This window comes from Psammomys obesus, unplaced genomic scaffold (genome assembly GCF_907164565.1).
Source record: "Psammomys obesus unplaced genomic scaffold, mPsaObe1.curated_primary_1811, whole genome shotgun sequence".
In the NCBI taxonomy this organism is placed as follows: Eukaryota; Metazoa; Chordata; class Mammalia; order Rodentia; family Muridae; genus Psammomys; species Psammomys obesus.
The window spans coordinates 9424446-9452365 of record NW_026590809.1 but is presented as its reverse complement, the minus strand read 5'-3'; the positions used below and the strand labels follow the sequence as shown (position 1 = coordinate 9452365).

The window sequence follows — 27920 nt, the reverse complement described above, 5'->3', positions numbered from 1 at the left end:
GCGGTGAGAGCGAGGGAGCGGAGGCGGCAGCGGCGGCGCTGGTGAGGTGCGAGGCGAGCGCGCGACACTGGAGGAGCGGTAAAGGCGGGGCTCGAGAGGGGAGTTTGAGGCGTGGGAGAGGCCGGGCGGTGGGCAGCAGGACAACTGGGAGGCAGAAGTGGCGGGCTGGAGGTCGGGAAGGCGCCGGGTGTCGAGGCCCTCCCTCCGGTCACCGTCTGGACACCTGTGCTGGGAGCTAGTAACCAGATGCGGAACAAGGGCTCCGGCCCCGGGAGGCCAGGCCCCCAGGACTGGTAGGGCACTCACCGCAACTGTTTGCACTCCTCGACTGGCTGTTTTTGAAACGAGGGGTCTTTTATTAATTTGCCTTTTACCTTCCCCAACTTAGTCCAGTAGCTGTTTGGAGCTGCAGGAGGTTTCGTTATTAGGTTGTGATAGGATCTGTTTCAAGCTGGTTTTGAACTGGAGCTCCTCCAGCCTTTGCCTCTGGACAGAGGAACAGTACAGGCAAGTGCCGCAACAGTCTACTTTGGATCGAATGTATTTCCGATAGTCTTCCTTTCTCTTTATTTGGTTGGTTGGCTGGTTTGAGTGTTTGATTGGTTGTTTTTGAGACACTGTCTCATGTAGTCTATCCAGACTGGCCAAGAACTTTTCTGTAGCCAACCTTAAACTGCCTGCCAAAGCCTACCCATCCGCGGGGCCGGGGCGCCCTTACCCGGGTGGTGGCCATGGTGTGGTGTGTCCGGGGCCCGGCCGCCCTGCGCTGCCGCGCCCGCCCCTTCTGCCTCCACCTTTCAGGTACTGGTATTTTGGGAATTGGACAACTGGCTTCCTCACTGCCACAGCTCCCAGACAGGATCTCATGTCACCCAAGGTGGCCTTGAACTTGCTTTGGATGAATTTGGGCTCCAGATATTTCTGCCACTACCTCTGTGCTGGGGTTATGAGCACATGCTGCCACAGCCAGGCTCAGTCCTCCCCAGTGTTTTAGGTAAAATCCTGATTGGCCTGCCTGATTGGCATTCACTAACCCATCCCTTATGCTATCGTGTGGTAATTCACTCAGCACAAATTTATGTGCAATGCTTGAAGTCACGTTACCCAGCAAACGTGTCCTGGCCACAGGCGTTCACCCTGCAACACCCTCTCCCCACAGCAATCATCAGTGGTTCCTGACATACCGTCGACCAGGTGGCCCATTCAGAAGTTTTACAACTAATTCTTTGACTTTGCCTTCTACCTTCCCATAAATCAATTGCTAAATATTCATACCACCAATTCATACTCTGATTTTTCTATTATTGATACCTGCTCTAGTCATCTAGTGGTTTTGTTCCCACTGTTACTGCTTTCAGTTCATTCTTCTCATGACAGACAGCCATTAATCAAGAATTACAGGGGTCAGGAAGATGGCTAATCCAGCAAAGAGAAACCAGGTGCACACACTCTCCAGAAACAATGTAAAGCTAGATGAGAACCACCTCCACAAAATCGTCCTCTCACCTTCAACTCCTCTGTCTTGGCACACAGTTGTCAAGAGAACTGATTCACAGATGATGTCCTGCAGCCTCTACATACATGCCCGTACGCTTACACAGATACAGATAAGTACAATTAGGAATAGTTATAAGCCTGACATGCACTATGAAAGTAGGTTTGTACTGTGAAAGTCCTTATGGATTGCTCAGGATTTAGGAAATTTGGATGCAGATACAGAAAAATATCAGATATTTTTGACTATGATTCTGATAGTTTCAAACCTGAAAAACTGGTGCTGTGGGCCTCTATAAAAGATACAGTCATGACTGGCCTTCAAAACAGTTATTTCCCTTGCATTTTCAAGAAATGATGAACCAGCTATGTGCTCTTGAGAAAATCCTTTTATTTCTAAACCTCAATTTTCCCAGTTGTTACATGAATAGACAGACATGTCTTTATGATCCATCCCAGTTCGTAATTTTTTTTTATTTCTATGCCATAAAACATGAATTATGAGACCAAAATACTGTAAAAAGAGCATGAAAAGACATAAAGCTACCACAAAGAGACCAACAAAGCTAAAAAAGCTGAGCCCATGGGCACCTGCAGAGACTGATGCACCAACCAAGGACCATGCATGGAGAGGACCTAGAATCCCTGCTCAGATGTAGCCAATTGACAGCTCAGTGTCCATGTGGGTACCTAAATAAGGGGAGCAGAGGCAGCCTCCATCATGAACTTGGTTGCTTGCTCTTTGATCACTTCCACCTGGCAATGGGGCCTTGCCAGGCCACAGAGGAAGAGAATCCAGGCAATCCTGATGAGACTTGATTAGCTAGGGTCAGATGGCAGGGGAGGAGGACTCCCCCTTACAGTGGACTGGGGTAAGGGATTGGGGGGAAAGGGAGGGAGGGGGCTACAATCATGATATAAAATGAATAAGTTGTAAAAAATAAATAAATAAAAGACACACAGCTAGATTTACTTTGATTTTTCACCTAGGGAATACACACCTCCCTGTCATCCAGAAAGCTCCTTTAAGGCAGCTAAGTTTTGTCTGCTATGTCCTCAGAACCAAGTTCATATTGGATACTCAGTATTTTGAGTAAATTGGCAGGAGATAAATATGCTGAATTTTTCCAAGATTTAATTTGCTTTTATTTATGTATATGTGTGCCTGAGTGTGGAGGCCAGAAAAGGATGTCAGATATGCAGTCAGAGTTAACTGATGTGGATACTGGGGATCAAACTCAGGTCCTCTGTAAGACCAGAAAATAAAACTTAATCACTGAACTACCTCCAGCACCATGAACTGTATCTTGAGATGATTTCCGATATGCTCTATCTAGGAAATAACTTCTTTCTATGCATTCACTGTTGTTTTTGCACTATCATGGCATTAGTTATTTTAGTGTCATTTCTCCTACTAGATGGAGTTTTAAAAAGATGTCATTTGTATTGTCTGTGTATGAGTGTTTACCCGTGTGCAGGTCAGTGCACCATGTGCGTGCAGCACCCACAAAAGCCAGAACGTGGTATTGGCTCCTCTAGAGCCAGGATTACACACTGTAGTGAGCGGATCCCTCAACGTTGAGTACCAGACCTGGGTCTTCTGCAAGAGCAGCAAGTGCTCTTAAACACTGAGCCATCTCCCCAGCCCACAGGCTGGGAATTCTGATTCTTCCTTCTGCCCTGCTCAGCATATGTAGCTTTTAACAAAATACAGGCAGTATTTAACTGAACCAGGAGCTAAAACAACTAAAATCTTTTCTAGACATCCAAAATAAATTATTTCTTTTTTAAAAAAAATTATTTCTTGCTGTAGGAAAGTAGCAATTCCAAAGTTAATATGTTTGAAAATTATATACGCATGAATCTCCTTTATGAAGCCAAACATGTTTCTTTCCCTTGAGTAAATATAAAGTTATTTATATAATATCACAAACTTTTGTGAAAAGTAACTTCAGACCACATTAAATTCATTCTCTCTTTCCCCCGAAAGGTATGTATGTGGGCTGGGGAGTGGACTGGTGGGGAGAGTCAGAGGTGCTACTAAGTGCTTCTTATCAGCTACCAGGAGGCTAAAGCAGAGGATCCAGAGATCAGACTGTCCTTGGCAACTTAGACCCGGTTTCCAAAAAAAGGGGGAGGATGGGGGAAGAAGAGAGCTGTACATCAGTAGTAGAATTCTTCCAGAGTATCATCCATTCTTCCCTCAAAAAATGTGTGTGTGGGTGGGTGGTTAGGGAAAGCCAGTTTCCCTCAGTGTTAATGCTAGTTCCTAAAGTGATATACTAAATCTACCAACCAACTATCCCAAATTGACAAGACACCTGAATTCCCAAAGTAGTAAAAGGTTCTATGGGTTTTTTGTTTGGTTGGTTTTTGGTTTTTCTTCAGGACCTAAGTCTGGTCGAGTGGGCAGATTAAATTTGTTTAAAACTGGCCCCTGCACACATGTAGCCATTGGGCTGCTTGGTCTTCATATGGGCTGCCTGGCAAGTGGAGGTGGGGTCACTGTTTCTAACATGGACTCTTACTGCCTGCTTTTGGATAACTTTCCTCCTGGCAGGGCTGCCTTGCCTGGCCTCAGGGGATGAAGATACGCTCAGTCCTGGTGTGACTTGATGTGCAGGGGAAGGTTGATACGGGGGTGGGAGGGGGAGCCCTTGGGATGTAAAATGTCTTAAAAAGAAAAAAATTTTTTTTTGTTTGTTTGTTTAAAACTACTGACTGGGAAAAAAAGATTTGTCAAATCTCTGATGGATTCTCTGAAGAACTTTGTACCATTCTGATCAGTAAAGCTCTCCAAGGCCAGATGCAAAGGCTTATGCATGCTTGTTTGTTGGGGTGCTGGAGCTTGGGACCTTAAGATACAGGCATGGGAACACTACCTGTAAGCTACGCCTCCAGCATGTCAGATGCAGTTGTGATACTAGTAGGAAAATAAACATCCACCTGTACTCCACTTACTAGTTTGTATCTGTTCCTGGCAGTGAGATTTCCATACTGATCTCTTCTTTCTCTTGATAGTCTTCTCTTCTAGGTTTTCAGGGACAGCACATTTATAACCAGTTTTATTCCAGAGTAGATTTTGTAGTGGGGTATGTTTTTAGACTTACTTAGAATAAAATATATTTTTTATTTTTCAAAGATATTTTAATTTTTTGTGTGTGCATATCTGTATGCATGTTCATGTGTTCATTGTTGTGAATGTGCAGATTGTGTGTATGAAAGCCTAAAGTTAACACCAAGTGCCTTCCTCAGTTTCTCTGTTTTATTTATTGAGATCAGGTCCCTTCACTAAACCACTGAGAGCTCACCAGTTCTGTCCAGTCTGGGGATCTAATACCTGCCTCTCAAGTGCTAGGATTAAAGATAGCCACTACCTGATTCACATAGGTTCTGGGGACCTCAGGCTTGTACAGAGCAAGCTTGTAGCGTTTCCTGAACCCAGAATTTTTATTACCTGGGTAGTAGAATTTCTTACTTGGGGGCAAATTATAGCAATATATTTAAGCAGTTCTCATTAAAAACTCTATTATGGCCTGGTATAGTGGTACATGCCTTTAATTCCAGCATTCTGGAGGCAGATGGATCTCTTGAGTTTTAGAGCAGCTTGGTTTACATGGTGAGTTCCAGGACAGCCAAGGCTACATAGTGAGACTCCCATCAGAAAAAAAAAAAAAATGAATAAAGTACACATTATGTTTGAGTTTTGTTTCTTTAAGGCAGAGCCTCCCTGTGTATCTCTGGCTGATCCTCAACTGGCAATCATTCTGCCTCAGCCTCTCAATTGGTAGGATTAAAGGGGTATGCCACCTTACCTGGCCACATTATGGTCTGTATATCATAATATCTGGAATGGACATTGTTTAATTGTTTAATTCATCTGTGTTTTCTACCAGTGTTTATTAATTTTTGCATTGAACTTGATCAAAATAAAGAATTATACTGTTACCCTGAAAGTTTAAGTAAAAGGAAAGTTAAGAAACTTCTGAAATCACTTGACAAGATTTTTCATAAGCTAATAATAACTCAAACACTAGATGATAAGTTAAATAAGCTTTTCAGGTATATGTGTACTTCTGTTAAAAAATGAGGTTATTGTTTCCTACCTTACAAGGTTATATGAATATAAAATAATATGTATAAAGTGACTGGGATTGTAGCTGCTTAGCACATTCATTTTTTTCCATCTTGTTGTTCCTAGTGCCACAATAGTATCTAGCAGATGGAAGTTCTTAATGTGCTTAAACTGCACTAGTAAAGCCAGTAGTTTAGAGGAAGTAGGATAACAGACAAGTACCATGATGGAGTAGTGTGACCTACATCAGCCAGAACTAGGAACCCCTGAGGCTTCAGAAGAGGTAGTATTAATGAAAGTTGAAAGAAGAGCAAGACTCAGAAGACACAGGCAACATGTAACAGAGGAAGGTATGTAAGGAGATCCTGTTCCTGTAACAAAGAATATGAGGCTATGAAGATGGCCAGCAAAGATCAGACTACAAAGTATCTTTCATTCCATTAAGGAATTTACATTTAGGCACCTTAAAGCCACATTAAAAGGGAAAAAATAAGAGAAATTGTAGTCATTTAACAAATGTTAAGTGGTTGTTGTATGCTAAACATTGAAGCAGGGAACAAAATAATCTGCCCTCTTGAGGAATTTGCATTCTTATGTAGAGATGAGAAATAACCTTGCAAGTTGTCAGATAAGTTGGCTTTTAATCATAGCAATATGGAAAACCACTGGAATGTTTTAAGAGGAAACATTACTTGAAGTTTTCCAACTTTGAGGATAAGCTGAAAAGATGATGGCAAATACTTAAGCAATTGTATTAATCTAAGTATAATTTCTGGGAATTGAACTGAGGGCCTTGAACATACTAGACAAGTACTGTGGCACTAAGCTACATCCCAGCCACATCTAGAGCAGAGGTCTAGCAAAAGAAGAATACAAAGTGATCAGAGTAGAGTGACCAGTGTCAGTAATATTACGGACAGCTGGGTATGGTGGCAGTTAATCTATAACCTAGCACTGGGATAGGAGTATCCAGGCTAGGCTGCTGGGATAGGAGTATCACAAGCCCATCCTGAGCTGCTTAGTTCTATGCCAACTACCTAGAAGACTCTGCCTTAAAAAAGGGGTGGGGGGTTGGGATACAAACCCATAGTTTAAGAGGAAATTTCTAAGTAAATCTACAGACTGGGGAGTTATCATCCTTTAGATGGGATTTGAAGTCAAAGCCATTAATGAAACTTGATAAGATCAGCCAGGAAGTGAGGCAGAACACAGAATTAGGGTGAAAGATCCCTGGGACACTCCATTTTAAGAGGTTTAAAGACATGCAGACAAGAGAAGGAACTGCTAAGCAAGACTGAGAAATAGAGATGAAAAACTAAGAGCCTATGCTATTGGGAAAGCCAAATGAAGAAAACATTTTAGAAAAGAGGATTTTGCAGGTCTAGTAGTATAGGCCCATAATTCCAGCTGTTTGTGAGGCTGAGGTAGGAGTATAGATTCAAGGCTTCACTGGGTCACAGGGTGAGTTTGAGTTTAAGGTCAATCTGGGTAATTTAGTGAGACCCTGTCAAAAAAATTTAAAGACTAGGAGGCATGGTCACTCATACCTATAATCCCAGCATTTGGGAGATTGAGGCAGGAAGTGCCTCAAATTCAGGACCAGGCTGGACTACAGAGAGACTCTGGCCAAAAAAGTAAGATTGGGGATATAGCTCAGTAATAGAACATTCACCTAACATACGGGAGGAAGGAAAGGAGGAAGGGAAGAAAAAAATGTGATCACTTATAAGAACCACTGCCTACCATCTATGAGTTCCTAGAGGGAAAAAAAAATGGGGCAAAGAAAAGAGGATATCCCATGCTATGCTAAATACTGTGGCAAAGTCAGGTAAGATGGGAACTGAAAAGATCAACTGAATCCAATTGATCTTTGGATTCAGCGGTGTAATTGATGAACAGTGGGAGAGTATTCAAGAAGAGAAAATGAGGACAGATACATTACTACATTTTGTGGTCTTATACAAAAGGAAAGGAAAAATGGAAATCATTTGGGGGAAAGTATAATCAAAATGGAGTTTCTTTAAGAGAGGAGAATGTTGTGGCACTGAAAAGATGGCTCAGCAGTTAAGAGCACTGGCTATACTTCCAGAAGACCCACGTTTGGTTTCCAACACACATATCAGGCACCTCACAACGGCCAGAAACTCCTACTACCCATACACAGACAAGCATGCATATAATTTAAAAAAATTTTTTAAAGTTCAGAGCCAGCTTGAGCTACATGAAACCCTGTCTTTAAAAAAGGAATAAAAGGGTGAAGAAAGAAACATTAGAAAGTTGCGATAGTTTGAAGTAATTTAGACATGTGGGATAAGAAATTACACTGAGGGAAATTATATTTGCTTGACAAAGTGAAGGTACAGTTAGAGATTCATAGCAAAACTAGTAAGAAAGCTGTTTAATGTTCTAAATGAGATCTGATGTGCCCCCTGAAGTGGGGCAGGTGAGGCTCTGTGGGAATTATTAGGTTGTAGGGAGCACTTGAAGCTGCAGGTGTCAGGTTGCCTGAAAAGAGCAGTAACATTAGCAGAAGGGACTGGATGGCCCTGCCAGGCAGAGAAACAAAATGAGAATGCAGGGGAAAGGCATAGAGATGGAGGGAGTTTTGTGAAAGTAGCTGCCTTCCTGCATTTGCAGACTAGTAAAATAAGGCTTCATGAATGTCATCTGGGTTAATCTGGAGTCTGGTGAAGGAGCAGAACAGAGCTCAGCTCCAGCTCACTCTTGGCTGAGCAGTATTAAAAAAAAAAAAAAAAAAAAAAACGGAGATTGAAGAGACAGGTTAGTGGTTAAGAGCACTTGCTGCTCTTGCAGAGGACCACCAGGGTTAAGTTCCCAGCACCTACATGGTGGCTCGCAACCAACTGTAATGCCAGTTCCAAAAGATCTGTCTCCCTCTTCTAGACTTCTACAGGCAGGCACCTGCACTTACATGGTACACAAATGTGAAGGCTCTCAGATGAATACAAAATAAAACTAAATATTTAAATAAAGAAGGAAGAGGAGGAAGAAGAAATGAGATGTAGAGACAGTAAATAAAGAGTATACCTCCAAAAAAAAAAAAAATGCCAAGATCTTTACTAGACCTAAAATGGCACTCCTTGCAGACCACAGCTTCTGGAAAGACCTAAAAGTATAAATAAGGAATTCTAAGTAGTTAGATATGAAATCTAACTATATACTATATGTGGGATATTGTTTTCAGTGTTTATTTGATATTGTACATAAACCACACTAAATACCTTTTCAGTACTAAAAGACAGCAAGCACCCTTTGACAGGGAATTCTAATTAAATTGGCATCGTCAAGAATAAACAGTTGCATCATGTTTAACCACTGCCTATAACAAGCCAGTGAATACAAACTTGAAACACAGTCTTTTGCTTGGTTCTAAGACAGTGAATTTCCCCAGTGTTTAAATATATTCATATGCCCAGTTGTGTAAATCTAAGAATAAAACCATTGGCTAGGTGATACCCCCTTCTTTGTGGAAAGTTAAACATTACTAATTAAGTCTAATCCTATCTTGAGAAAGGAAGAGCACTGATAGTATTTATGCAACTGGATTTGGTTTGGTTTGGGGGTTTTGGGTTTCTGTTTTGTTTTGTTTTGTTTTGTTTTGTTTTGTTTTGTTTTTCTGAGACAGTTTTCCTGTGTAGCCTTGGCTATCTTAAACTCAATTTGTAGACCAGGCTGGCCTCGAACTCACAGAGATTTGCCTGCCTGAGTGCTGGGATTAAAGGCATGTGCCACCCTGCCCAGCTTGGAATTGTTATTTTAAAAAAGGATCACTTCCAGTTTACTACTAGTCAGTTTTACTAAATCAGTAAACTATCTGACAAAAACATTGTTATGTATTCATATTTATTCTGGTGTAATGAATTAAATTATAGTACACATTAAAAGCCTTGAGACATCTGTTTTGCAATAAATAAGGCAGTGGTATTAGTAGCCTTTTTAAGGTTAAGTTATTAAGTCTACCCTTTCTCCCTTCTTAATACTAGTGAAGATTATTTTTGTTCCAGGTATGTACTTTAGGGATTCTCTAAATACTCCATCAGTGTGTCCTGTCCCCAGATGACGCCTTTGTTCTTGTTTACATCTGTATAAGAGAATCTAGCAGCCTAATCTGTCTTCCGCCCAGTCAGACCATGGAGATTTGGTCTAGTCTTAGGCCTGGCACCCTTTTTCAGTGTGGCACTGGGCACACTTCTGAACAAAAGTCTGCTTGCCTTTCTCAATATTACCCATTTTTAATTCACTCCCAGCTGCTCAACACCAAAAATGCCATGACCCAAAGACAAACATCCTGCTCTCTACTGTATATGGGATTTTTCAATATTTAATTTTTCATTCCTTTGTCTTTAAAAATTAATATATAGTTCTTCTTCAGAAAAAAAGTGAGATGTTTGTCCTTAACTAACATATTTAAGTGCTCTGATACTTTTCCCATGAAATCGTTTGGGTTTTTTTTGTTGTTGTTGTTGTTGTTTTTTGTTTTTCTAAGCTGGAGCTTTTGAAATGGTAAAATAGGCAGTAGTGGTTCTCTCTCTCAATTCTATTTGTTGTTTTTTGATTTTGAGACAGGGTTTCTTTATGTATAGCTCTGGCTATCCTGGAATTCATCATGTAGACCAGGCTGGCTTCAAACTTAAAGAGATCCATCTGCCTCTGCCTCCCAAGTGCTGGAATTAAAGTCATGCACCACCATTACCTGGCTTAGTAGTTTTTTGGGTTTGGTTTTGGTTTCCAGTATAATGTGTTCCCATTCCTCTCTGCCAACAAGACAACTGACAAAAATAACTACTTTTTGCTTTGTTTCAGGATGTTAAGTCAGAGTACAGAGGAAAATGTCCACCAAACAAACTTCATGGACAAGCCTGTCCACTATTCAAAAAATAGCCCTGGGCCTTGGAATCCCAGCAAGTGCAACAGTAGCCTACATCCTATACCGCCGATATAGGGAAAGCAGAGGTATGTGAACCCAGGCAGTACCTGCAGTAATATTCTGTCTCCCTCTTTTAAGCTGAAAGAGCTGCACCTGTCAAACCCAGTACTGTTTGTTAAAATATAGTTTTCTGTGAGAAGCAGTTGAAAATATCTCATTTCTTCCTTTGTCATTGGAATACTAGTTTCTGAAGGGAACTCATTATGATGCTGTTGACTCTTCCCCTTAGCAAAATCAACTACATGATTTTAAATATATGTATACTCATTCTGCTGCTTCTCTCCAGCTGTCAGAAGACAGGCCACAGGTGGACCTAGCGAACAGGTCCCAAAGAAATAACTAATATAAAATTAAGTTTTTAGACTCTTGGAAGCCTCCAACAACTTCTAGCCTTCATGGTTCTATAGAAGTCATGTCTTAAACTAGCATCCTAAACTTATAACTTTTCTTCTCCAGAATCTTCTTTTCTCATATTAACATCTGAAATAGTATCCCAAAGAAAATGCCAAATGGTCTTTGGATGGAAGCAGGTAGAGTGCCGGGGATTGAACTTGCCCTTCTGTATGCACTACACCCTCACCTCTGAGTTATATTCCCAGCCCCAGCTCTGGTCTTTTGAGACCTTGATTCACATTCAGATGCAATGTTTTGCACTGTGGTTGAGATCCACAGTTTGTCTCTTGGATTAGTGACTCTGACAGTCTGATTCAGGGGAGGAACAGTAGTAGATTTAGCATATTTAAGTCTAGTCTGTTATGGTCTGCACAGAAGAGCGACTGACATTTGTTGGAGAAGATGACATTGAGATAGAAATGCGAGTTCCCCAGGAGGCTGTGAAGCTCATCATTGGTCGACAAGGAGCCAATATTAAACAGGTAAGATGTGAGCAGGGTGATGGCTTTCCCACAGATTGATTCTATTTGTTGACTCCTTGTTTCCTTCCTCTGACCACATTTTACAAAACACCCATACTACATATATTTTTAAAAGAAAAAAAAAATGCAGGGATTTATTAGGCTAACCACACTGTTTTCCTTCTGAAAATGAGTACTTCTCAGATGGTAGCTGACTAAGCTTGAAATAGTATTTGATTGGATGATTCTTAATTTGATATAGCATGAATATTTTTATTAGGTAGCTAATGAGCTCCCATAGATGACAATAAGGAATTGTTGCCTAGCTAATCTTCTATCTTCTCTTGTTCAGCTGGAATGTCAAGAAAACAAAATATTTTTGCTGGGAATTGGAGTCATTGGTAAAGTTCTGACTAGCACTGGGAGGACTTGGTTTGCTCCCTAGCAAAAAAAAAAAAGAAAATATTTGCTAATCCCAACAAAAGCAGAGAGCAAAAGTGTTATAAACAGAGATAGCTTTAAATTAACTATTTGGATTGCCTTTGTCACTAATTTTGATGCATTAACACAAGTAAATGAGGGCCATTAATAATTATGGCCAGTTCCACCTGCATCCAGGGCTTGATAGACTGTCTTTAGCTAGGCCCAAACTGAAGTTCTTTAACGTGTGTGCCTCCTTTCCTCTACAGCTTCGGAAACAGACAGGTGCTCGGATTGATGTGGACACTGAGGATGTAGGCGATGAGCGAGTACTGCTTATCAGTGGTTTTCCTGTTCAGGTGTGCAAGGCCAAAGCAGCAATCCATCAGATCCTGACAGAGAACACTCCAGTGTTTGAGCAACTCTCAGTTCCCCAGAGATCTGTGGGCAGAATCATAGGTACCACTAAACAGCTTCTTCTGCTGTTCGCTTTATTCTTTACCTTTGCCTGTCTTTCCCACATTTCCAAGGGCTTTCCTGGCTTCCCCTTCACTTTGTTAGGGGAAAATGACATACTTAGTTAGGAACTTTAGTTTCAGAAAAAAAAAATTTTTTTAAAGAAATCAAGAAGCAGTATGATTAAAGTCTTCCAAACAGGTTTTTATGGGTCAGCAAGATGTCTCAGTGGATAAAGGTAACAACCTGAGTTCCATCCCAGACCCCACATGGTAGAAGGAAAGAACCCAGTTGCCCTCTGATGCCCATACATGTGCTGTGGTAACCCTAGTCCATACAACATGAACATGTACACATAGAGTAAAGATTTAATTTTTAAAAATAGGCTCTTCCAGGGATGCTAGCAATGCCAGTAGTACCCTAGACCTTTGAAGACAGTGATCCAGAGATCACTGTACCTTATGCTTTTCTGTGGACCATTCCTTTGTGCTGCTATTAGAGGCAAAGAAATTTCCTGTCCTCAGTCCAGGATGCTGATGCACCTGTGACTTTCAGGTGAAAATATAAAGTATAGCTGCTTTGTATCCAAAAAATGAAAATGACTTGAAGTTAATCAATCCAGTGCATAAGTTTAAATAAAATGGTTAAAACAGAGTCTTATATTCTCTTTTCTCCAGTAGTTACTCCAGCAGTTTCTTATTCACATTTACTGTCTTATGTTCTATTCAAGTTGGTTATGAGAACTGACTCCTTTTTGTAACATACACAAAATAGTGATTTCTCTTATAGTGACTGTTGGCCTAGAGGAAAGGACAGGTTGTTCTATATTAATGTAGGGAGAGGCGGCGAGACAATTCGATCTATCTGTAAGGCTTCTGGAGCCAAAATTACTTGTGACAAAGAATCAGAGGGAACCCTGCTACTCTCAAGACTTATAAAAATCTCAGGAACACAGAAGGAAGTGACAGCAGCTAAGGCAAGTATATCTGAGAATGAGGGTGATCCTCTGGCCTCTTGTCAGTATTTGACTACACATAAATGACCCCTCTCTTTCTTCCCACAGCATCTGATATTGGAGAAAGTTTCAGAAGATGAAGAACTTCGGAAGAGAATTGCCCATTCTGCAGAAACCAGAGTCCCTCGAAAGCAGCCAATCAGTGTGAGAAGAGAGGAAGTGACAGAGCCCGATGGAGCTGGAGAAGCAGCTTTATGGAAAAATACCAATACTAGCATGGGGCCAGCTGCACCCCTGGAGGTTCCTCTCCGAAAAGGAGGTGGTGATATGGTTGTTGTAGAACCAAAAGAAGGTTCCTGGGAGAAACCTAATGATGACAGCTTTCAGAATTCTGGTGCCCAGAGCAGTCCAGAGACGTCCATGTTTGAAAGTATGTAATGAAGAGGAGCCTATTAACCCTATGAGAGACAGGAATACTGGATTTAACTGACCTAAATAGGAAACAATTAAAAATTCTGTTTTTGTGATTTCCATCTCTGTCATCATAGATAATGACTTTCTGATATTTTACTTAGATTAATACCAAACAATAATAATTTTTGAGTACAGCCAATGAAGGAAAATTAGAAATATGTTGAAAAAGTAAACAGATCTAAGTAATACATTAAATAATTAAATTTTTATTATATCCTCTTTCTACACGTGTGTGTGTGTGTGTGTGTGTGTGTGTGTGTGTGTATGTGTGTATGTGTGTATGTGTGTATGTGTGTATGTGTGTTCATGCCAGGATAGCGTTGAATGTATGTCACATGAGTGCATGGAGATCAGACATGAGCTTTGTGCTGCTCTACAAGAACCATTCACCTTACTTTTTTCAGCCAAAGCCTTTTCACTGGAATCTAGGGCTTGCTGGTTAGACTGGGATGACTGGCCTCCCTGGCTCAGAGGTTGGGGTTACAAGTAGTGCCACCAAACCCTGATTTTTATGTGGGAACTGGGGACAGTCCTCATGCTTGCATGGCAAGTACTTTACCAACTAAACCATTGTCCTCAGCCCCAGGGATACTTTTTTTTTTTACAGTTACTTTAAATCATATTTTTACTTTATCTTAAGAAATGTCATATGTATATACAACATATCTTGATATCTACCGTGCTCCCCCACTACATCTTCCTCCCCACTTCATTTATTTTATAATTCCCTAAGTCCAATTTGTGCTGCCCATGTTTGCATGGGTGTGGGGCCATCCACTGAGGCATGGGTAACCTATGAGTGACCATATTCCCAAAGAAAAGTAACTCTACCTCCCCCAGCATCCAACAGCTGCCATTGTTTCCTCATCTAGGTAGGCATAGGGCCTCAGGAGCCCCTCCCTGATCCATTCTGGAATTTTAACTGGCTTCATCTTGTGCAGATAACCACAGCAGCTGTGGGTTCTTATATGCAACCTCCATGTAATGTCCAAAAGACCCATTTTACAACACTCCTCATCCTCTGATCCTTACATTATTTATGTCCTCTTGTTCCCTGAGCCTGGGTGGGAGGTGGGGATGGGGAGTGCTATAGATCTCCCATTTGTTGCTAAGCACTCATATTTAGGCATAAATTTTTACACAAATTCTCAGCCTGGTTTTTATATTGCCTGTCTCATTACTGTTTCTAGATGTCATTACTGAAGAATGAAATGGCCATTGGCTTCCTCTCCTCTGCAGACATGCTAGCTTGAACAAGAAAGGGCAGAGCCTCCTAATAGGCTTGCCTAGGTTCACATAATAAATCCCAGGTAGAATAGAATCTGAAATAAGCAGAATTGCTATCTGTGTACTTTTTTATTGATCATGCCAGACCTAACAGATTGAGGCTTAACCTTCACTATAATTGATGCCTCATTCGAGTACATGGAGAATGACAGTATAAGCCTGGTTACATAGAAGTTATAGAAGATAACTTAGTACCTTCCCTCAGGGCATTTTTGTTTGAGTCACCAAATTGTCCCTCTAACCATTTCTAAAATGGTAAACAGCCACTGGGTATATGTATCTTTCATCTCCCTGATACAGTCTCCCCATTCTAAACAAAGATGGAACTGATATGGTCACCATCCTTACCCCTGTGTTCAGTTCCCAGTCCTGACTTCAGTTTCCATGCTGATGAGTACCTAGAAGTCTTCGTTTCTGCTTCTGAGCACCCTAACCACTTTTGGATCCAAATCGTTGGCTCCCGCAGCCTGCAATTGGATAAACTTGTCAGTGAGATGACCCAGCACTATGAGAATAGTCTGGTGAGTTGCCACAGACAAAAAGCTAGTCTGGGCCTTATCTTTTTCATTGCAACATGTTCTTTTCCTTCTGTTATTCTCTGATTATTAGCTACAACTTTATGACTACCCCCTCCTGACTTCCCATCCCCAAATACAGCCTGAAGACTTGACTGTGAACATAGGAGACATTGTAGCAGCACCTTTATCTACAAATGGTTTTTGGTATCGAGCCCGGGTTCTTGGAACTTTGGAAAATGGAAACTTGGACCTCTACTTCGTTGACTTTGGAGATAATGGAGATTGTCCACTGAAGGATCTCAGGGCCCTCAGGTGAGTACCAAAGCCACTGTGGAATCTGCTAGAATCCCAGCTGTTGACTGGCTTCTAGCCATAAAGTAGTGAGCTGTTAGTATATATGATCAAGAGGATTTAGAAGGGAACATGTATAAACCTGCGATTCTAATTTCAGTTTCTTTTATTTTAGGAGTGACTTTCTAAGCCTCCCATTTCAAGCAATAGAATGCAGTCTGGCACGGATTGCCCCCGCAGGTAAACGAGTCAATCCACCTATTGGCTTCACCTCCAATAAAGTAACTTTCATATAGCACAGAAGAGGAATTATCACATTCTCAACATTTCTGAGGTCTGGAAACTCGAGTGCCTTTTCCTTATCAGCACTAGAAATCAAGACAAACTTGGTTGGTAGTCCCATCCAAACCCATCAGAGAACATAAGTACATTCCTGGGAATAAAAAGTAGTTTCAATTTCATTCCAGGGTGTATTCCTATTCTTACCAGTACTGCTCTTACCAGTCTGAGTCTCAGCTCCTTATTTTGCCTTATGATCTTCTTCCAGGTGAACAGTGGGAAGAAGAAGCTCTAGATGAGTTTGACAGACTCACTCACTGTGCTGATTGGGAGCCCCTGGTGGCCAAGATCTCTAGCTATGTCCAGACTGGAATCTCAACTTGGCCAAAGATCTATTTATATGATACCAGCAAAGGGAAGGTAAGGGTGAGGTTCATATAGTGCTTGCTGCATATTTTCTTTCCCAGAAACCCTTATCTGATATTACGTCGACTTTGGAAGATCTGCTGACCATCTCACCCCATCCCAATTGCAAATTTGCTCTCCCTTACAACAGAACATCATTCCCTTTCCATTTCTCCTTTTTAGAAATCTGATATTGGGCTAGAATTAGTTCGTAAAGGCTATGCAATCGAACTTCCTGAAGACGTGGAAGAAAACAGACCTGTCCCAGATATGTTGAAGGACATGGTAAGTCATTGTAGTCATTTACAGTGGTGCTTCTTCCAGGAAAGTCTAGTGCATAGAGGCACAATGAAAGTCTCTGGTCATAACATTTGCCAATTTCATTTTTTTAAGATTTTTAATGATTTTTTTTCATATGTGTGTGTTTTGCCTGCGTGTATATGTTTACACCACATACATGTAGTGCCTTAAGCCAGAAGATGGTATTGGATCCCCTGGAACTGGACTTATAGCCAATTGTAGGCTGCCATGTAGGTGCTGGGAACTGAACCTGGATCATCTGGAAGAGCAGGCAGTACTGCTAACTTGTTGTGCTCCTAACAATTTGTTTTTTAATCATCTGTATGTATGTATCTGTATGTGAGAGTGATTGCCAGATGTGTGAGTGCCCAAGAAGACAAGAGGCATTATAACTCCTGAAGGTGAATAACAGACTGTGAGTCATCTAACATGGTGCTGGGAATCTGACTCAAGTACTCCAGAAAGGTAATATGTGCTCTTAACCTCTGAGTCATCTCTAGCTCCATTTCACACACTTAGTGAGATGGAGCTTATACTATCCTGAGAACCTTTTTCATTTTCCAGGCTGGTTAAAATGTGATTAAAGACATTGTGCCTTTTCAGCAACCAGTTTGAGCCTTAACCAAAACTTCTGATCAACCTTCCTACCAGTCAAGATACTCTTTCCTTTTTCTCTTTTTCCATACCTTAAGGCCACAGAAACAGATGCTTCTCTTGCCAGCATACTCACTGAAACCAAAAAGAGCCCTGAAGAGATACCACATACCCTCTCCTGCCTCAGCTTATCAGGTACAAACGACAGTACTTTCATACAGCATCTGTGGAAGTTACCTTTTCTTCATCTTTCCAAATTGGGAGGTTAAATTGAAGCTTGGTTCTGGGACTGGAGAATGTGGCTTGATTGGTAGAGTACCTGACTAACGTGCACAAAGCTCTGGATTAGATTCCCAGCTGAGTATGACACACAAGTGTAGGAAGTATTGGCAAGTGTAGGAAGGATTATGACGAGATCAAGGTTACACTCAGCTAAAGACAGAGCTTGGGGCCAGCCTGCATTGCATGATACCCTGTCTAAAAAAACATACACACACACACAAAATACTTGGCTCTTAGGACACTGAACACCAACCACCCATTTTCCGCCTGAGCCTCACTGGTAGTGCCTGCTAAAATAAGGCAATCTATCTCATTTCTGCTCAACAGAAGCTGCCTCTATGTCTGGTGATGATAACCTTGAAGATGACTTATTCTGAAGTCTGGGCTTCCGCTGCTGGATCAGCAGTCTGCTTTGCTGTGTGAGTGGTGCTGTCATCTATCTGTAGCAACAGGAAAGTAATGAGGGTGACAACAGGTCTTTTATTTCTTCTTCCCTATGCTCCTACCTTTGTATATTTCTCTTCAGCATCTTTGATGCAGCTTAACTTGCTCTCAAAGCCCTTTTAAGTTTTTTGTCTCTATGTCTTTGGCAGGATTTGGTGCCAGGAGAGAGGAGTCTATGATAGAAAGATCCATGAAGTCCTTTATTTCACATGGTGTGGCTTGCTGTGGATCAAATCCATTTTCTGTTCCATTGGACTTACCAAAAAGCAACAGTTGGAGACAAATGAAGACAAATAGATTTCTCACTTAACTCCTCTGGTTCTTCCCCTGTCTTTTAATGTTTGGATGCTGCTGTGTAATTCCTAGCCTCGTCAGGCAGTCCCCTCTGCCAGTAATAATTTGCATTACTGCTGGGCTGTATTCTTTTTGAGGCTGGGAAACAGCCACGGTTTGGGCATTGGAAATGATGATTCTGCAGATTTCTGACTCGCCTTATCAGCGACTATAGTTTATAGGAAGTATTGGTGAATTCAGAAGACTGCAGTTATCAGGAGACAAAAATCAGCATAAATATATTTAAAAGCCTCGTGGGGAGGAGAGCACTACCTCTCACCCTCAGTCGCTGAGGTTATTAGAGTAGTTTGTTTGTTTTTTTAACAGTACTCCAATTATTTCTTTGTGAACTTTAGTTAAAATGCTACTAGAAGAAAGGAAAAGGCAACTTAGGAAATGTTGTATATTGCCAGTTTGTCTTGTATACACACACCTAGAGAGAGAGAAAGGATGTGTAGTTCTGCTTAAATAATTTGGGGGATTGTTTGCTGAATAAAGTTCTCAAAATTATCTAAACCCAGATACTCAGTCACAACTTGGAAATAGGCCTGTGAGTAAAGTCTCTTGAGTAAGTCTTGGTAGTAATTGCCAGCTGCCTCACATACAAAAGCATCTTGAAAGAAGTGCTCTTCCCATACAAACATTCATATTCATCCCCTAAAGTCACTTCAGAAATCAGCCAGTCCCTCAGAATCATAACCAGTTTCAGCTATGTACACAAAAGCTAAAAGACTTTAGGTGACTTGTTTCCTTCTGGCAGCTTTCCATTGCTGACAATATTGTAAGACATCTTTGAGACTTGTGACAGTACTTAAATACGAATGCACAATGAAAAATGAACATATGGATGCCTTATGTGTGCCTCTTTAAACTCTAGCATTAGTAGCCATCCCATGTGACTCCGGTCTATAACCTCTGCTTCTTGGAGGCCAAGGCAGGAGAGTGAAAGCTAATGACCTTGTCTGAGCAACTTTCTAAGATGCTATCTCAAAAATTAAGGAGAGGCTAGGGATGTAGCTCAGTGGTATAGCACTTCTATGTCATTTGTAATATCCTAAGTTCAAAATTTTTGGAACCATTTAGAAAGACTTCAAAGAAGGGGCAGTTTGAGCATCTCTTATACTCCTGTAGGAACCTAGACAGGCTCCTATTAGTGTTTCACGTTCTGACTGTGGTGAATCATTGAAGTGTACTCAGCCTGGCATTGGAATTACTATACAACAGGCTCTGGAGGCCATTGAGTGCCTACTTTCCTCAGTGCTGCTTTCTCTCAGGGATGGAGATCATAAAACTTGCAGTTTATTATGTAAAAGCCTATTAAAAACCAATTTGTGGGGCTGTTGAGATGCTCAACACTGGCTACTCTTGGAGAAAAATCTAGGTTCAGTTCCCAGCACCCTCATGGTGGCTCACAACCATCTTGGAATTTCAGTCCCAGGGAACCTCCTCTTACCTTGTGCACTAGATATGCACATGGTGTACGTGTATACATGTAAGCAAAACACTCATACCCATAAGTGTAAAAATAAACATAGTTAATGGTACACAGCCTGTTCTCAGCACTTGGGAGGTAGAAGTGGAAGAATTAACGTCCTCTGCTACAGAATGTGTTTGAGGCCAGCCTGGGCTACGTGAGACCCAGTCTCAAAAAAAAAATTTTTTTTACCCTTCAATGTGTCTTGTCAGTTTAAATCTCACCTTTTGAGTCCCCCTGCCATTTTTCCAATACAACCCAGTTCTTGCTGTTCTCTGGAATGTTCTGTTTTCTTGTAATTCTTCCTTTAGGACACTTTCTCTGTTTTTCTTCACATCCAAGAGAAGGAATTGACATATATAAATGCATTCTGGCAAGGTTTAGTCTTTCTGAACTTTCTAGCTGACTAGTTATTGATCTTGGCAGGTGAACAGTAAGTGGGAATGGAAAAATGGTATAGGGCTATGGGAAAGGCAAGAGGAGCCCGCCCATGTCTGACCCGGGTCCCTCCCTGTGATATTTTCAGTTACTATGTCCTGCAGTGAATTTATCTGTGTAAGGCTTATTCCACTCCAACAGTCCCTCCCTGCAAGAAATCATCAACACTTTGATTGCACTACACTTTATTTCCTAGGATGGAAGTGTCTTAAATCACATCCTGGGCCCCAGAGTCCCGGGTGTTGAGGTTTCCGGCCCCTCACAGAGATGGAATAAACATGTTTAGGGAGGCTCACTGGCCAGGCTGGCCAACATCCCTTTCAAGGGGATACACCATAAAGATGACATTGTCCCAGGGAGGGAGGGCAGGATGATCTGGTCTGACCACCTCAAAACCCATGTAGCTAAAGGCTCGCAGCAGGGCACCTGTAGAACAGAACAAATGATTAGAATACCCACTGAGGGGAGGAGGGAGGGGTTTATGGGGGGATACAAAGTGAATAAAGTATAATTAATAAAAGTTTTAAAAAAAACCCACTGAAGTTCAGCTCTTGTACTACTTATAGAGGTTTTCTCAAGAGAAGTCACTCTGGAAAGCAGTGTAGTGCAGGCTTAGGGTGTGCTTTGGAATGATAGAGACAGACTCTACCCTACCTCTAAAATCCACTTTAACATTCTAGTTAACCTTTCAGATCTCCAGTTTACTCATTTGTAAAGTGGAAATGAGAATCTTCTTCACAGAGTTAAGATTCAAGCACTTACTGCAGTGATGGCATTCAGTTTGCGGTTTAGTTTGAAATGAGATCTCACTAGCCAGTCTGACCTTGAGTGTAGAATTCCAAATGCTTAGCTCACAGACTTGTTCTATCATACCCAGCTCATCTTTATCTTTTTTTTTTTTCTCCAGAGCTGAGGACCAAACCCAGGGCCTTACACTTGCTAGGCAAGTGCTCTACCACTGAGCTAAATCCCCAACCCCTCATCTTATATTCAACAGGATATAAACTCTTTGAGAGATGAGCAGTAACACTGCATTTGGTTAAATACATTCCTGTCCTAGACATGTCCTTATACATGTCTTTTCCCTGCTGTTGAAGGCTTAATACATGTGGTTGACTTTGTCAGTCGGCCGTATCCCTTGAATGGATTCTGTAATTCCTCACATGCTCCCAACCTTGTATGTGACACCACCTACAGGGGCTTCTTGTTGGTCTAGTTGTGATAGTACTGAATAGAATGTTGTGTGCTTTAATTTTTCTTGCAATAGAGGGAAAAGGGACACACCTCTGTCCTTCCGGTCGTTTTGGAAGTTCACAAACACCGAGTCCACATTTGTCTTCTCCTCCACATACTCCAGTGTTGCTGTTAAACTAGAGGCCAAAGAGAAGGTTAATACCCAGATAACTCAGAATCTAAAAAGACAGAGCAGGAGAAATACTGATGAGTGTTTGCTCTCTACCTACTGAAACTGGGAAATTAAAAGTTACTTGAATTTGGGAGCTTTTCTCTGAAGCCAAGGGATTCTACCTGACTGAGGTGAATGTCACAGAAAGGGTCATGGAGAAAAAGACTGCTAAGCAGCTGAAAAGTATTCATCTATTTTGGATTCTCACTTTGGTGTTCCTGAGTCTGGGTCTAGCAACTGGCCCTCAACCTGAAATTATTCCTTAAAACCTAAGATCTTGTCTGTGTGCTACTAGTGTTTTGTTTGACCCAGCTTCTGAGTCACTGTGACATGATAAAGAGTGTAACACCATCTCTTCCCCCCGCCCATCCAACCTTTCTCGGTTGCCATGATCCAAGGCCCGATATGGGATATCCAGGAAGAGTCGGTGGTCACACAGAAGGCCGTGCCAGTGAGCAGAGGAATTGGGGGTGAGACGAAAGTGAAAGTCTAACTGAACTGGATCTTGGTGAAGCAGGGGATCAGTTGATAGCACTGTCAGGTTCCCAGCCTGGAAAAGAAATAAGGTTGAAGTAATAATCTGTGCTCGTTTAATCTTCAAATCACAGCAAGGGCAAATTGGGGTACTTCTGTAGAACCAAGGAGAGGCAGATGAGGGAGACTGGGTAAGGTCAGAATCTTGAGATGTAACAATATTCTTTTGTCCTAGGAATAGCCATCCCATACTGAGTTCTATGTGATGTCAAATACGGGAGTACCTCCTAGTACTAGAAAGCTCAAGGTGTTGTCTTACTCATGCTATGTCCCAGCCTCACTTTTAGTTTTTGGTTGTTTTGTTTGTTTTTGTTTTTGTGGAGTTGGGGAATAAGGTCTTGCTAAGTTGCTGAGGCTAGCCTTGCATTCACTTTGTGTCCTAGGCAGCTCTTTTGAGAAGCTGGGATTACAGGCCTTTTATTACCAGGCACATCTCTAAAGTACTTTATGTCCCTAAGTCCCACTATAATGTGATATACCTTTGTTCCTACTTCTCATCCCACTATTTGCTACCAGCTATATTACTTTTAGATCTCTGGGCTAAAATCCATCTAGAAAGCAAGTAGATTTTACACATGATCTTAGGGTCCTACCTACCCCTAGGTTTTATGGTTATCAACTGGATAATGTTCCCTCAAAAAAATAAAAAAAAAAAAGAGCTGCCCTGTCACGCCACCAGCTCATAGTCTACTTACTGAATACAGTTCTTTAAGCTGGCTGTGGTCTTTTTCCTGCTCAGTGTTCCTGCCCACCTGGAGGCCTCCTAGGGACTCAGGAGCACTGGAGGCAGTAATGGGGCCGGAGAGTCAGGTCCTCGTGTTCCTTGTAAGTGATGCTTGTTGGAAAAGAAAGACCCAAATTAGTGTACAAATTAGTGTACCTCAGAGCCTAGGATAAAGACATAAAACTATGAAGGTAGCTTCCTGATATAGCTACACAGGTCCAGTCTTCAACACTTGTTTCCTGTGTCACCTATGGACTAGCTTATTTTTCCAGGCCAACCATATAGAAAAATTATACAAATCCATGGCAAGCTTCTATCCTTCCAGTTAGGAAATTCTTTCAAATTGTTTTATTTTACTTATACTTTATGTAAACCGTTAAAGATGAAAGCACATACCTTTTGTAACAACAAGGCAGCATCTTCTCCCGGAGGGTGAACCGGTATTTGTAGCAGTAGAGGTAATAGGCGTATGGTGACCAGATGGGATAGAGGTAGTTCCGTGTTTTTCCCCTCTTGATATAAGAAAGGGAGTAGAGAGAGGGGCGGGACCTGTAACAAGGCAGTTTCTCTGTTCAGTGCCTCCCTGCGGCAAAGTGAGGTTCAGAGGAGAAGTGGCAGAGGTTCAGGCAATCTTGTCCATTGTGACCTGGCAGGCACTATGACATAGACTCTAGGTCACTGCTTATGTCACTTCATTTCCACCCCAACCCTGTCTCATTAACCAAGGCTCATATTCAACCAGTATATACTGTACAACTATACTGATCATTAAAATGCTTTAGAACTAATATACTGGTTGATAAACAGCCCTACCTGAGCTCTTTTATATAAATATATAAATATACACCTTGGCCCTCCCTCTGGAACACTTCAAAATCCACTAACTGCAGAGTTAGTGTCTAATGCCACAGTAAGCTTCTAAGACCCTGCTTCACACTGACTTTATTAGTAATTGTTTTATAATTCATTTTTTCTATCATCCCTCCCCATAGCACAGAAGTACTACAAACTGCAGAACATTCTTTGTTGGCTTTATAGGGTAGGAATCCCAAATTAAACACCTAGGTACCTAATCCTATACATCCTTAATCCTAGCAGCTATGAGGCAGCACTGATAGGATTGTTCAACATCTGGACCCAGCCTGGTTTGCAATAGGAAGGTTCTGGCTGGACAAGGCAAAACCCTGTTTCAAACACACACACATGTACCCTCACACAAAAATCCATAGGAAATGGAAATAGCCAATGGAAATTAGGGGAGTTCTAGAAAGGATATATTAAGATGGTAGAAAGCTCACACCACCATGACTGAGCAGTAAGTTGCTGTGCGAGAACACAAAATCACTGGTGCTAGATCTTAAAAGTTTTCAACTGAAACTAGAGTTTATGATAAATTACACACACACACAGGAGGTGGGGAGAGAGACTACAGCAACAACTGGTTGTGCCAGTTAATTTTTATGTCAACTTGGCACAAGCTGGAACCAACTGAGAAGTGGTAATTTCAATTGATAATTTCCTGTGGACAAGCCTGGGAGCATCTTCTTGACTGGTGACTGATGTGGGAGGTCTCAGCTCACTCTGTAATGCAACCCTGAGCAGATGGTCCTGAGTGTTAAAGAAAGCAGCCTGAGACTGAGCAAGCCCTAGGAAGCAAAGTAGTAAACAGCACTCCTCCGCGGCCTCTTCCTCAGTGCCTACCTCAAGTTCCTGTCCTGACTTCCCTCAGTAACAGAGTATGACCTGAGAGTTGTAACTTGAAATAGACCTTTTTCTCCCCAAGTTGTTTTGGTCATTTTGTTTTATCACAGCAATAAAAACCCTAACTAAAATACTGATAAAATTTAACACTGAGGGCAAAGTTTGGTTCTAGAACCTACAGTTTGAGGCTTCTTCAAATTTATTACCCATTAATTCAAATATTTATTGAGGGTCTACTGTGAGCCAGACACTACTATGGTGTGTGGGTCGTGTCAGTGAACCATAGATCTTAGCTCTGTGAAACTTTTTAAAGTGCGAGAGCAAAGCAAGTATACAGAAAATAAGTATGCCAGAAGAAAACTGTCATGTGGGAGAGGGGCAAAAAGATCAAGCCAGGTGTGGTGGCACACACCTTCCTAAGTCCTAGCACTTGGGAAGCAGAAGCAAGCAGATCTTTTCAGTTTGAGGATACTTCAGGCTAACCAGAGCTACGCTGTGAGACCCTATCTCAAACAAAAGGATTATTAGTGTGGGATATGCAGCAGGGTTTTGCACAGATGATACAAGTAAGCCTCACTGAAAAGATAATCATCAAAGAAGTAGAAAGTTAAGATTGTTAACCAGCCAAGCATGGCGACACTTGTCTTTAATCCCAGCACTTAGAAAACAGAGGCAGGTGGATCTCTGATTTTGAGACCAGCCTGGTCTGCAAAGTGAATCCCAGGACAGCCAGGACTACATGAAGAAACCCTGTCTCAAAAAAACAAATAATACTAATAACAAGACTGTTAATGAAGCTAATGTCTAGGGATAAGGACCATCTGATTCAGAAGCAACAGACAATGCAAAGCTAAGAGTGTCTGCTATTTTCAACAGCAAGGCAGCTACTATAGGTGAATGGGGCAGTATACATTCCAAGGATTGAATGTTAATGGGGTCACGTGATACAGGGTTACCTATACCAATCTGTGGACTTTTTCTTTTGAGGAAAAGAGAAGTGACTTAGCAGTGTTTTGATTGAAAGAATAACTAGATATGACATGTTTTAAAAATAAGCGTTAGGCAGTGGAGCACTTTGGAGGCTGGAACAGCCTCCAAAACAAGAATTTGAGGTTGAGGTTAATTTGGGTTAGCTACATGTCTCAAATGAAAAAAGAAAAAAAAATTTAAGACATGGTCTTATGCACCCCAGAATAGTCTAGAACTATGTAGGTGAAGACTTTGAAGTTCTATTCCTCCTGCCTCCACCTCCAAAGTGCTGAGATTACAAGGATGTGCTACCACATTTGGTTTAAAGAGAGAAAATCCTACAGAACTGTATAGTAGACATCTCTGGTTCAGTGACAACTACAGAAAAAAAAAGATAACATATTCTCCACAGTGGGGCATTAGAGGTGACGGTGAAGCAGGCAAGTGTTTTGAAAGCTACTCATATTTCTTTCCCAACAAAGTACGTAGCAACCTAGGACCCCCACCTGCCTTAGCTATAAACACACATAAACACACACACAAACAAACAAACACCTTCAAACAAAGCAGTAACCCAACATATAGCTCCCTAGCAACCCTTACTAATTCTCTGTGGTCAAAAGTGTGTCCTGAAACTAGGGCCAATGGCTGAACCAACCTGGTGCTGAGGCATGTGCAGGAGGCGGAGTCTGTCTTACCACATTTGCCATCTAATGCCTATGAGTGATTGCTCATGTATATGGTTAAAACTAGATTCCCCATGGAAAAGAATATACACAATGAGCAAAAGGCTTCCATACTGTCAATTAAAACAAGAAACCTCGACTCTCTCCTCTCTCTATCTCATACACACACAAAACCTACTGCTTTTCTTCCTGAACCCATAAAAAGAAAGCCCCAAACAGTAACCAGACCCTCTTGAGCTACATGCTTGCTCAGGACCTACAGCTCCTTGTAGTACATCTAATTTGTGCTTTTACTTTGCCTCTGAATAAGATCTCTTAAGTACTTTGTTCTTGTACACTTTTTCTATTCTTTGAACAAAGTGTCAAAAACCTGGAATAATTGGTGCTCAAGAGTGACCCCCAGTAACATATTTGTGACCCCCCCCTACCAAAAAGTGAGAGAATAAATCCTCTCCTGTCTCATGGATGCAAATTTCCCTCCCACATACTCCAGTTTCTTTCCAATTTGATGCCCATGGCTGTGCATGCTAGCTGGCTGAACTAACCAATTTAGTCAGAAAGTCTTCACACTTCAGCTTCCCCACTTGTCTGGCTGATGAGGAACAAGTAGCTGTGGCTAACTGCCCTCTGTAAGCTGTCTCACCAGGACAGTCAGCAAAGAGGAGGAATGAGTGGGTGTGACAGGAGCCTTCCTCCTCAGGGCTTAAAACAAACTCACAGTCAAGCAAATAACTTCAGTATGAGTTTGAGGCAGAATAGAAGTGAAATAAGGTAGTCTCTTGCCTCTTTCCAATATTACATTTGTTCTCTGGAGTGAAGCCAAAATTTGTTATCACTTGGATTTTTATTTATTTATTTATCTATTTATCTATTTATTTATCTATTTATTTATTTATTTATTTATTTATTTTTGAGAAGGGTCTCACTGTATAACTCTAGCTGTCCTGGAACACACAGAAATCCTCCTGCCTCTGCCTTCTGAACACTGGGATTAAAGGTGAGTACCGCCACACCAGCCTACCACTTAGATTATTTAAAATTAATTTATTTGTATGCCTATGTGTGTAGAAATCAGAAGACAGTTTTTCCAGGAGTCTATTCTTTCCTTTCACCTTGTTTTTAACAGAGTCTCTCTGCTGCTACACCATGAACTTGAGCTTCTGGTCAATTCTCCTGTCTCTACCTCCCACCGCCACAGGAATACCGAAGCTGGGATTACAGACTCAACAAACTCATCACCTCATCTGGGCTTTGGGGGGTTTGTGTGTGTTGTGGGATTCTAACCCAGGTTATCAGGGTTGCGTAAAAGCAGTTTACCCACTGACCTGTCTTTCCAGCTCTGCCACTTAGATTTAAAACCTTTCCTGTCTTCTTTCCTTTTGATTTTTTTTTCTTTCTCTTTTCCCCTTTTCCCTTTTTCTTCTCACCTTTTCTTTGACCTCATTTGTGTTTGGGTTACAGAGTGTAGCGTCCTTACAGGGGCTGACCAAGGTAGTAGGGAGCTTTGGTTGTTGCTCTCATAGTGTCCTGCTAGGTCCTTCTATTCTTGGAACTCAATAACTGAAAATAAAAACTTCTTA

The 27920-nt window shown here is 41.5% G+C and overlaps 2 protein-coding genes and 1 pseudogene across 3 annotated transcripts; 1 reads left to right on the top strand and 2 right to left on the bottom strand.

Moving 5' to 3' along the window:
• Tdrkh (tudor and KH domain containing) lies at positions 1 to 27920 on the top strand. 2 transcript variants are annotated; one of them, XM_055609015.1, is made up of 14 exons: positions 1 to 78; positions 10394 to 10543; positions 11286 to 11392; positions 12061 to 12250; positions 13084 to 13223; positions 13311 to 13632; positions 15324 to 15484; positions 15621 to 15793; positions 15948 to 16012; positions 16320 to 16471; positions 16640 to 16741; positions 17449 to 17545; positions 17960 to 18051; positions 27467 to 27920. In XM_055609015.1, exons 2-13 carry the CDS (start codon positions 10420 to 10422, stop codon positions 18007 to 18009), a joined length of 1683 nt encoding a protein of 560 aa, XP_055464990.1. In that variant the 5' UTR covers positions 1 to 78; positions 10394 to 10419; the 3' UTR covers positions 18010 to 18051; positions 27467 to 27920. The 2 variants fall into 2 exon arrangements, with proteins under 2 accessions (XP_055464990.1, XP_055464989.1); XM_055609014.1 differs by lacking the exon at positions 27467 to 27920 and adding an exon at positions 18226 to 20251.
• Positions 9469 to 9820, bottom strand: LOC129678313 (cytochrome c, somatic-like; annotated as a pseudogene).
• Positions 20382 to 23545, bottom strand: Oaz3 (ornithine decarboxylase antizyme 3). Its single transcript, XM_055609017.1, is given in 6 exon segments — positions 20382 to 20747; positions 21606 to 21691; positions 22101 to 22276; positions 22956 to 23034; positions 23036 to 23095; positions 23381 to 23545. Coding segments are annotated over 6 exon segments (558 nt in total). The 5' UTR covers positions 23404 to 23545; the 3' UTR covers positions 20382 to 20613.

Coding starts and splice junctions, on each gene's coding strand:
- Tdrkh (XM_055609015.1), top strand. CDS start 10,420: ATGTCCACCAAACAAACTTCATGGACAAGCCTGTCCACTATTCAAAAA. Junction 10,544..11,285: donor CCGATATAGGGAAAGCAGAG/GTATGTGAACCC, acceptor TGGTCTGCACAG/AAGAGCGACTGACATTTGTT. Junction 11,393..12,060: donor AAGGAGCCAATATTAAACAG/GTAAGATGTGAG, acceptor TTTCCTCTACAG/CTTCGGAAACAGACAGGTGC.